Source organism: Balaenoptera borealis (assembly GCF_965194805.1).
Source record: "Balaenoptera borealis genome assembly, chromosome: 6".
Taxonomy (NCBI): domain Eukaryota; kingdom Metazoa; phylum Chordata; class Mammalia; order Artiodactyla; family Balaenopteridae; genus Balaenoptera; species Balaenoptera borealis.
In genome coordinates, this window is record NC_138863.1 from 60,986,509 (window position 1) to 60,998,623 (window position 12,115).

Genomic DNA, 12,115 nt, shown 5'->3' on the forward strand with positions numbered 1-12,115 from the left:
CCAGGCTGAACATGCTCCACAAATTCAACTTACATATTTAACAGGTGAAACTTGACATTATCATTAAGGCAAAACATACACACACGAAAAAAACTCATATATAAAGCTACAATAAAAAATCAAGATGGCGTTCTGAATAAACAGCCTCTATTTCTTAAAAAAAAAAAAAAAATCAAGATGGTATGGTACTGGCAGAAGGATAGACATAGATCATTAAAGAATCCAGAAATAAATCTTTACATTTATGGGCAACTAATTTTCAACAAACATACAAAGGCAATTCAACAGGGGAAAAGACAGTCTTTTTAACAAACTGCTGGGAAAACTGGATGGCCATATGTAAAGAAGATTAATTTAAAAAAAAAAAAAAAAGAAGATTAATTTAGAAACTTTCCTCACATAATGCACAAAAATTACCTCAAAATGGATCACAAACCTCAATACAAGAGACTGGGGATGGGGACTGACTGCAAATGGACAGGAGGGAATCTTTTTACAGTGACAGAAATATTCTAAAACAGGTTGTAAAACTAGGCAAGTGTACTAAGAATACTGAACTGTACACTTAAAATGCATGAATTTAATGCTATGTATATCATACCTCAATAAAGCTGCTTTAATTAAATCTCTACTAAGTGACAAACTCTTAAGCAAGCATCTCTTAAAAAAATGTTTTTAAGTGCTAATAGTGAGGCACATGCTTATTCAATGTCAGTTTTTCCAAGTCCACCTCTTCTTTAACTGGTTTAGAAAAACTGTGTTGCTAATATCAGTTTAAAATAAAATTTCGTATGAGTGAAAGCTTAAGTAACTTAAGTAACTTATATACCCCCAGAATTTTAGGAAAAAACACATCAAAGGTAAAAGAATTACAGTTGAGAAAAATCTAAAAAATCTCATGCCACATTCTTATCTGAAATTTTCACATATATTGAAAAATTGTGCAAAAAAAATTTCCACTTAGCTTTAAATAAGCCATTATAGACTAACAATATTTTGTTTGCAGCTTAATATAAGGGGCCAAGTCACCACTCAATCTTTCAGCACTTTAACTGAAGGTGTCAGCCTGAAAATGAACGTAAAATGGTAACACCCATTAATCTGTGACATCCTTCACAGATGAGTGATGCATTTAAAAGATGAAATTTGCTTGGATATAAATCTATAGTGATACGTGGGATCAAAACTTGGGTTTTTTCCCAAGTTAAATACATCATCTACCAACATAAATGCTCTTCTATCATTTAAAAAAAAAACTTCATATTATAAAAAATTTACAGATAACATTCTAAAAAGCCATGTAACATATTCCAGTACTACAAGGAACGTTTAAAGGACAGATATAATTAGTTCTTAATATACAACTAACAGGTTAATAATACTGAGATATATTCTAGCCCAAGATCAATTTCTATTGCCAAATGCAACTCTCTTCATAATTCTGGAAGAAACAAATCACCAATTCTATATGTAAGGTCATACAACCAATATGTGTTCAAACCCTGTATATCTTATGATACCGACATCCTCAAAAGGAAGATGGCACATGATATAAAGAACTGTTTTCCAGTATTTTACTTTAAGTGCTTAAAAAAAGGGAATTCCCTGGCAATCCAGTGGTTAGGACTCGGCTCTCTCACTGCCGGGGCCCGGGTTCAATCCCTGATTGGGGAACTAAGATCCTGCAACCCAAGAGGCGCGGCCAAAAAAAAAAGTGCTAAAAAAAAAAATGGGTGGCAATTACACCACAAACACCTATCTATCCTGTAACATAGGCCATTGATGGTTAAGTTTTAATTTTTACTATATCTGGCTATATGTCAAGTAAGCAAAAGGCCATCTCAATATAAAGAATATCCTGGATTGCAAAGGGAAATCCAGAGCCTCATAAAGATCCAAAAAGTTTAAAAAATATACAAAATAATGGAGCTATAGGCAACTAAAACAACCAAAGAGTAGAAAATTCTGTACTTTTCTTTTTTTAAAGGACTGGGTATGGAAATTGAGGAGAAATATCTTAGAACAGCTGATAAGGCATTTTTAGTAATTTATAATGCTAAGAAATGTTAACACTGAAAATAAAGGCCAATACCCAGTTTTCAAATTCACAAGTCCTTTAGCATGTTTAGCATTTTCTCTTTAGAGACTTCAGTTTGCAATGAATAAAGGCTACCATTATTGATGACTCTTCACTGAGATTTAAGAAATAAAATTCTTTATCTGCTAATTAGTGCTAAGTATCAAGGACTTTATTGGTTGGAGTAGACAGAAGAAAGTGGTTAAGAGGCTGCACAGAAACAACCCCTGCTGGCACATTACCCACTAGAGAAGACAAAGACTACTTATGTGAACTCTAAGTCTCTAGATGAAAATCACCAAAAAAGTCCCTTCATGTAGTACCAAGTCCAAGCTCTGTAAGTAAACAGAAGCTAAACAATTTTGAGCTTAGCTAAAAAGAAGTGTTATTGTTTGTATTATGTTTCTATAATTTTACAAGTCACTAAGCTAGTGAAGGTGTCACTTAAACAATTTATAACTTTTGATATAAACTAACTTTAGTAATCACTTCTGTATCTCCCAAGTTTCCAAATCATTTAACAGGAGCAGTAAAGTTAGATGAAAAGATACATCAACTTTATAAACTGTTTGCCAAATAAACTGAACAAATAAGTCATACCACACTTGCAACATATATATGCCTAAGATTTCCCATTATATATTCAGTTCATTATCCTCAATTTGTTCAATTAATGAGCACTTCATGCTCAGGGATGCAATCCAATCCCACAAAGGCTTATGATTTAAAATGTAACCTTAAGCCATCTTTAAACAGTTCCAAAAAGACCTCAGGAGACTGCTGCTATTTAAAATAAAATAGTTATTTCTGACAAAACCAAGATTAGTAAAGAAGAGATTTTTTAGAAAGGCTCTTTCAACAACAAATCAAAATTTACATACCTGTAATATCAAGAACAGAAGGAGATGCAATGTAGTATCTATGAACTGTTTCAAGAAGTTGAGCACCATGGCCTTGACCTTGAAATGGAGTCAATATCAGCATCTGACTATAGTGAAGAAATTATATTAAAATATCACAACATGATCGGTTTACAAATTGCAAGTCACTATAGTAATATAAACACTTTAAAGTTAGTGTGATCTTTTTTTCAATCCACCTTCAAGAATTCCAAAAATTATTGAGCTACTCAAAACTGTAAACATTTAATCTTCCACACTGTTTCAAAGGGAACAATGAAATAAATCAGTACACAGCCAATGAATAATGGTGATTTTTTAAAAACAAATCAACACTATTATAACAAGTATTGGAAACTTCAGCAGTTCCTTCTTCTGAAATAAAAGACAAGGCACGTGTTATACTGCCAATTACCTTACACGTGGCCGGGTTTTGTCTGGGTACACATAGTAATTATAGACTGTCATGTAGCCTACGGTCGCAAAGAGTGTAGCTCCGTCCTTATTATACTTCTCAAATCTGCAGATAAAACAGAAAGCCAAGCAGGTCAATTACAGTCGCACTCCCATGCAGTGTCCATTTTCTTTTCCATTCTCTGACTGAATTTTCAGTGTCAGCAAGCTACTCTGTGAGGGCCCAATGGGTACACCTGCTATGTTCTGAATATACAATTCACTTAATTGGTGTGCAGCAACTTGGATAAATCAGACCTCTTTACATCACTTCAGTGCACTTGCCTATTATAAAGATGAATAGGTGGCAAGTAAAAGAAAACACAGGCAAAGCTCGTTTTACTGTTTAAGCCTACATTCAGGGCCCTAACGGACAACAGCATTTTATTCAACTCTATTCTCAAGGTCTCCCAAAGCATAATGAAGGAAAACTCAAGCCTCATAAACAATAGTTTTTCTTTCCTGGGAAAAATATCATTATACTGTCCTAATAATTGGGCCGCCACAATTAAAATGCTGGCTTTGTGGAGGTAATAAGGTCTACTGTTGCTTTAGAACTGTACTTACACTAGAAAGTAGTGCCATCTTTCATCATCCACGTCAATAAAGCTAGCAGTTTCAATAAACCACATCAAAAAGGTCTGAAGCCTTTCATGATATTCTCGAAAGCCTCTACATGTCATGTCAGCCTAGGGAAAAAGCCAGGAAAAGTCAGGTGAAACTCATCACAGAGGTAAGTGAAAGCCTGTAGAACACAAAACTATTCTGTGGGAAAGTGTTTAGAAGTCTCAGATTAAGATGTGTACACAGACACACATACAAAACAGATCTTTGTTTTTAATGCTGACAAAGACTTGTTTCCTGAAGTTAGAATAAATCACTGAAAAAAACACATCAAAACAGGATACAGGTTTCAGGCAAATGAGGTACTTTCACCCAGGGAATATTTAGATTTATCTTTACCTTATAAATCTGAAAGGTAAAGTTTTCTCCTCCTGTTGGACTGAGAACAGAGTATGTATGAAGTAAGGTTCCAAATGGCTTGAAATCAACTTCTTTTTCCAGCAACGAAAGAAAATCATTCGTGTTTGTGCAAAATCCAGGTGGAATGATTTGTCTAATTTTGCCCTCAACATCATCTGCCTAAGGAATGGAGATTAAAGGACACAAAAAAATTAATAAATTTGACTTAGTTGAATATGCTTAGTTTTTCTGAAATGGACAAAACCCACAAAAATCACAAAACTTCAATTCACTGTTAAGCTAAAGATGCAAACACACAGTGAACTGGGAAAGGATGAGTTTCATGTGTACGAGATGCTGCCACAAAAATGTCAGATGAACACAAGTATAACACAGAAATAAAAAAGAGGAGGTGGGTAGCCTGAAATCAACTACAGGAATGAGGGCAATCCTATAGAAATTTCTAACATCATGTAGAAAATGGTGACCATGTCCCTTCAAGACAATTTGAACTGGCCAAAACAAAAGGCTGCTTATTATTTTACACGGCTGCTTATTATGTTACATGTGTCAAGGAGAGTATATTATCCAAGACATGAAAGGATCACCAGCAGTAGTGAGGTGAGGCTAGAGTCTGACCAAACAAATGGCAACCTCACAATGAGCAAGTAGGTCATAACTCCCTTGTACACGAAACTCAAAATTAAGATAACTTAAAAAATATACCCACTTAGGAAATATATAAATTATATGAATGGATATATTATCCACTCATCCTATAATGTGACACAATTTTTATAGAGTTGGATTTGTGACAGTAAAAAGAGGGAAGCCTGGACAACAAAATTAAACTCAGAGATTAAAATTATCCTTGTTAAATAACCTCAATGAATGTTAAACTATCAGCTGAGCAGACTTCATAATCCTTTTCAAAACCCCAAAAGACCACTTGATTGAATACATTTACTACTTCTCTTTAACCATGAATATTTGATGAAGTCTTACAATAAAGTATTACTGCTTCTCACCAGGCAATAAAACTTAATGAATTGGTCTCAACTTAACAAAACCTTATCCCTCAATACAGTCCCTAAAAGCCTGACATTACATTCAACAAAATGAGCTTGCATTCTATTCAAACTTTTTCCTGAACAATGAGGCCAGGTTTTTACTTAATGGAGTTTGCCGTGAGTTCAGCTGTAATGTTTGTATTGTATCTATTTCCACAAGGACTGACACAAGAACACTTTGTGTTAACTTACTAAGCAGCTCTTTCATACCGTTTACATGCATGATGGGTATTAGTTCTAAACCAAGACCCTTGCTACTTAGCATTCAAAACAGGGAAATTAAGATGCTTAGGACAAAATACACTACAAAAGGCTAATACAACATGCTACTAATTCCTGTCCTTTCAACCATCTTTTAACTAAGCAGAAGCAATGCACCTGCAGATGAATAGCACTTTATTATCATTCAGTTACATTTTAGGATAGAGAACGAAGGATGGAATTGATCACAAACAAGTTTTATTTTCAATGCTCTGGTACTACCAACATTTATATATAACTTGTTTATAGCTATAAAAAAAAGCTATTATTTAAAAATATAGCTCTTTGACATTTTGCCCAACAGCTTATTTCTAATATGTGCACCAGTCCTTACAATCCATTCACCCTCAAGATCAAATAAACTGCATTTGACAGGACCACTTCTGCTTATTTTTAAAGTACTATTTGATAAATTATTTTTCCTTGATACTGCTATCTAATGTGAAGAGACCATCTTAAGCATGTTTTACAGAATTTGTACAATTTCAATAATTACAAGAGGAAAGTGTAATAATAAGGGATAGGTTTAACAGGTCTGTTGTGTGGCAATTAAAATCCAAAGTAGCGATGGGTAAGTAAAGTAGTATTAATTCAAGTTTTAAAAAGTCAAGAAACACTACTTTTAAATGAAGAGGTTTACAATCTATCAATTTTAAAAGAAAACACTTCAAGGCATGTACAGTGTATATAATTTTAACTTTTAAAAACTTTCCCTATGTCCTGTCTTCTCAACAAGGCATTGCAAAGCATGATCAAATAACTTCACATATCAGGCACCAAATGTACTTCAAAGATTTCTCAGAAACTCTAAGTTTCAAGTAGCAGTTCAGATAGAAGATAAAGCAGCCAAAGATTTGAGCTCAACAAAGTTGAAAGAAAGTTAGTGTTTAACTTTCAGCCTTCAAAGGATACCTATTTATTGTAATAAATATCTTCAAATAAATATTTTGCTCTGGGCAAGTATACACATTAAGAACTTTTACAGGGGAATAAAAGGCCAAGTTTAAAAACAAGGACTCTGTTACATATAATACATTAGAGAAAATGTATATGTATTACATAAAATACATAACATAAAACCAAACAGCTCTTCAAACCCAGAATTCAGGACTTTGCACCACTAAAGGAAAAATGTCTGCATTTCTCTATTAAATGGATTCTGCTTTAAGAAAAAAAAATCCTATAACTGTCATGTCTTACAGATCTGTACTCTTTTCTAAAAGAATAAATATATTTTAGTTCAGTTAAATATTCATTTTTCATATTGGATTACTGGCCAGACAATAAATTACCACTAGAGAAAACCCCCATATACTCATTTTCAATTGAATTTAGAATTAAAGATTAACTGAAACCTTTTAGTTCCAATGCTAGTGGCTAAAACTTTAGATTCTGTTTCTGAAGATCCCTGAAAAATTCCCTATCTTCAAGAATATTCTAAACTTTAATTAAAATTATTTAAAAATACAGTTCTAGAAAGGATAAGAAATTAAGCTGACTAGATCAAGAATCTAGAATACAACCTGACATATTTAATAAGGATATGCCTTACAAATGTTCTCCTAACCCTTGGCAATATCTTTTTAATAAGGAAAGCATAAAAGTAACTCTTCTATTCAGGTCTTCTCTTAGGTGACTCAAGATGAAATATTTTAGATTGTATACTTTCTGACTATGGTCATCTCAATTTCCAATGTTCTGTACTTTGTTACACATGAGATGTTTCCATGAAGCAATTTTTACTATTCTTCATCACTGCATAAAGCAATGTACCTGAGACTAACTGGTAGTCTGCTATAATACAAATATGTTTACACTTGTACACGTGTACTTATCACATTCGAAAACCAAATTACCTCTTTAGTGTCTTATCTTAAACAGCAGCATTTGTCTAAATTTGTCTATGGTGCTTTAGTTTTGAAATAGCAATTTTAGAGGCATGTTAAATAGTAGTACATGCTATCCTTTACTTGGCTAAAGTGGTGAAGACTTAACATTAACTATAATTCTAAGAATATGCTATAAAACAAGCAAAAAACCTCCATATCTACATAATTTGCTCAAGATATGCTACAAAAACAAGCAAAAACACTCCATATCTAAATAATGTGCTCAATCTTACATTCTCTGACAATATTTAAGCTGTAGAAATTTCCGTATTGTTAGAGAAGTAGAGAAAAAGCGTGAATATTTCAACTACTGGAAAAACAAAGGTCACATTATGTTAATTTATACTGCATTAGTGTTTTGCAACCTAAACTCACAACAAAGTTCCAAGATAAAAATCTAAATACATAATTTTAAAGCTTTTTATGATACTTCATAAAAAAATTACTCATTAAGAATGCTGACACCCTTATCAAAAAAAGAATATAGTGGAATATACTGAAATATTATTAGTCTACCAAAGAGTTATTTTTTCACTTCCTCAAGATTAAATTTTTATAAGTACACAGGATTTTTCTATTAAAAAAGCCCTAAGGAATCCAGAAAATTTTAAAAATCTGCTCTCATCTACTCTCAAATTCAATCCATATTAATGTGAGACAAGAATAAAATAGATGACTGAAATTCAGTTAATACAAACCTTATCCATGTATTTCAACTTTCTCCAACAAAACTTTCCCTAAAATGTTAGCAGTTAGAAAGACTGAACAATCTTAGTTACACACCCTTCCACTAAAAAGCAATGAAATTACCTCAAGAGAGGGCAGGAGGTATTGATAAAGGCAAAGATCAGGGACAACCATAAGATGAACAAACCATCAGGGTCTGAATAATCAAGTTTATTGTATTGCAAAATTCAAAATAATTATGTTGTCTTTAAAGAGGATGGCTAGTGGAAATGTTTTACAGGCATCTTAATTGTAACTAAAAAATTTCAGGTGCCACTGGAGAGCATGTAAAAGAAAAAGAATGGATGATGTAAGATTAATATAATGGCAAAATTCTAACAAGCAAATAACTTCTAAGCAGATTTGCCGTGGCTTCTGACCACCTAAAAGGGTATATTTTTCATATGCAAAAATAATGCTACATAGTAGAGCCTGCAAAACTCAATTATGATATATTATATAATAACCTCAAAACAATACATCTAAAACAAAACTCTTGGGCTTTTCCCACTTAAATCTACTTCTCCCATCTTCCCCATCTCAGTGAATAGTACCACTACTGCTTAAGCAATGGGATCCTCCTCGTTCCTCTTTCCCTCATCAATCACATTTAATTCAACAGCAAATGCTACTGGCTCTACCTCCAAAGATATATCCTCAACCAGACAACTAAATGCAGTGTGGCCTATAACACTGCAACATTCTGGTCTCCCTTCTTTCACTCTTGCCCCCTACAGTGTGCTCTCTGCACAGCAGCCAGAATCATCTTTTATAAATATAAACCCTATCATATAACCCCCAGCTACTTAAAACCTCCAACACCTATCAACTACTATTACTCCATATGACCTAGTTTTGCCAACCCCCTTCAACCATCTCCTACCTTTCTCTCCGTCACCACAACGACTTAACAACAGTGATCTTTCTGGACAACAAAAATGCCAACAATGTTCTCATTCAGGGCCTCTGCATATGTTGATCCCTTCAAATTATTACATGGCTGTCTCCTCTTCATTCAGAAACCAGCAAAATGTTTCTTCATACATTAACGTATTTTCATACATATTAATTTGTTTATTTAATATTTGTTCACTGACTGCTCCTCTTGGCAAGAAGGTAAGCTTCATGAGAGCAGTGACTTTGCTTTGTTTGCCACTAGGTTCCTGGCATCAAGAACACAGAAGGCATTGTGAAATGAACATTCTCACTGCAAACTGAGAAGAGGCAAGCCCATTCCTCCCACATCTGCTACCCATTCTTTTTTTATAAGGGGAAAAAGAGGTCTCTGCTTGAACGTGTAATTTAAATAAATGATCTTTGACCATGAAGCAAATAAATAGTCCTACAAAAAGGCATTATAAAAGATTGATTCCTTACTCCTAACACAGTACTTCTAAATGGAGAAAGCTGGTTTTCAAGAATGGAACAATTAGAAGTCAATGCAAATACATAGCTATTTTCACTGCACATAATATTTGAAAGATTCATCAATAACTAAGTCAATAGTTCCTTTGGAAGAAATCGATTCAGCACTACCAGCCGGAACTTAAAAAAAAACAACAAAACAAAAAACCCAAAACCAGCAAACCCCTCAAACAAAAGTGAATTTTGTACAACACAAGAAAAAAACCCACCACTGCATTTTTAAAGAGTATCTAGCCAGGCTTGAAAATTTAACAGTCTAATAAGAAATATTTGATTATAAAAAGCTCCATTTTACTAAGTCTGTGTTAAATGCTAGTTTAGCTCCATTTTACTAAGTCTGTGTTAAATGCTAGTTTATCTAAGATTAAATCTTTTCAAGTATCAAATCACCACAACTACAGTATTATTCAGAATCACTTTTATATCTGCAAATTTTCAAAAATTTCCAAGGGACACAAACCACTGAATAAAACAAATATTAAGTGCAGTTACATATTATTTATCTGACAAGCTTAGTCATCTCAAACAGAGTGGGAAATGGGAACAAAAAAAAGTAAGTGCTCAAAGTATTTCTGACACTGAAGTTGAATAACAGATATAAGAGACTATTTTAGACCTCTTTATGCTATATACGATTCATGTTACAATTCCATTAAGTTTACTAATATGGTATTTTTATAAGGGGACTGTTTGCAAGAGGAAAGTCCCTCACACCAGCAGTAAATTGAGAGCTAATAGCATAAAAGTATGGGAGCAGGCAAAAATAAATACACATTGTAAAAAACAGAAATAAAAACTAATAAGCACAAGCGCCTGGGCCCATTTAGAACAGGTCATAAACAGTTCTATAATCACATCTTTTAAGAGGGTATTACTATATATTATGCATAGTACGACTAAGTGATTCTCTCCCATGTACAATACGAATCATTTATTGATACTAGTTGTGGGACTTTGGGCAAGTCCTTTACAATAAAAGAAAACCAAAAAGAAAAAATAAATAATAAAAAGGGGGCAAATCAACCAATGCAAGTAATGAGAGAAGGTTTTACAATAAAAGGGTGGGGCACAAGGTTGGCAAAAGGCTTAAGTCAGAAATTTAAAGTTAGTTAAAGCCTTGATAAAGTTGGCTTCAATATCTTTAAATAGGAATGCCCAGGAACAGAACAAGTCTAAAATATATAATTTTGGGGGGCTTCCCTGGTGGCGCAGTGTTTAAGAATCCGCCTGCCAATGCAGGGGACACGGGTTCTAGCCCTGATCTGGGAAGATCCCACATGCCGTGGAGCATCTAAGCCCGTGCGCCACAACTACTGAGCCTGTGCTCCGCAACAAGAGGAGCCACCGCAATGAGAAGCCCGTGCACCACAACGAAGAGGAGACCCCGCTTGCCGCAACTAGAGAAAGCCCGTGCACAGCAATAAAGACCCACTGCAGCCAAAAATAAATAAAGAAATATATTTATTAAAAAATAAAATAAAATACATAATTTTCTGAAGGTCTCTCAGAGATTCACGTCCATCCCAAACATGCCAAAGACACTCACCGCATCCCAACATCCCCCAAAGTTTCCAGGATCAACTCAAGTCCAAAATCTCATCATTTAAGTTATCTAAATCAGGTATAGGTGAGACCATGGGTATGATACATCATGGAGCAAAATTAAAATTCCTTTCCACCTGTGAAACTAGAAAACAAGTTATCACTTCTAAAACACAAGGGCAGGACAAGCATAGGATAAAAGTTACAGACTCTGTCATTCCGAAAGGGAGAAAATGGGGACTTCCCTGGTGGCGCAGTGGTTGGGAATCCGCCTGCCAATGGAGGGGACGTGGGTCGAGCCCTGGTTCGGGAGGATCCCACATCCTGTGGAGCAACTAAGCCCATGAGCCACAACTACTGAGCCTGTGCTCTAGAGCCCGTGAGCCACAACTACTGAGCCCACGTGCCATAAATACTGAAGCCCACGCGCCTAGAGCCCGTGCTCCGCAACAAGAGAAGCCACCGCAATAAGAAGCCCATGCACCGCAATGAAGAGTAGCCCGCGCTCACCTCAACTAGAGAAGGCCCACACGCAGCAACCAAGACCCAAGGCAGCCAAAAAAAGAAGTGTCTTTTCCACAAATATTTAAAAAAAAAAAAAAAAGGGGAGAAAATGGTAGGAAGAAATAAGTCACCAGTACCAAACAATTTCAAAATCCAGCTCATCTAATCCATATTCCATTAGACCTGGGAATACTGTGGCCTGTGGGTCCACCCCCTGAGCCTGAAGCTCCACCTTCAAAACTGTTCTTCCTTTTTCTTGAAAGGTAGCACATGTTTGCAGCTGAATAGTGCTATCAGCCTGTTTCC

General features: G+C 34.8%; 2 protein-coding genes across 2 annotated transcripts in view; one reads left to right on the forward strand and one right to left on the reverse strand.

Moving 5' to 3' along the window:
* The window catches only part of SLC25A12 (solute carrier family 25 member 12), a 183,455-nt gene that overhangs the window by 29,870 nt on the left and 141,470 nt on the right, over positions 1-12,115 (forward strand). The window lies entirely within an intron of this gene.
* Positions 1-12,115, reverse strand: part of HAT1 (histone acetyltransferase 1) — a 47,095-nt gene that overhangs the window by 13,133 nt on the left and 21,847 nt on the right. The window contains 4 exon segments of the mRNA XM_082395416.1: positions 2,959-3,065; positions 3,392-3,496; positions 3,997-4,118; positions 4,393-4,572. Of these exon segments, the coding sequence (XP_082251542.1) occupies positions 2,959-3,065; positions 3,392-3,496; positions 3,997-4,118; positions 4,393-4,572 (514 nt within the window).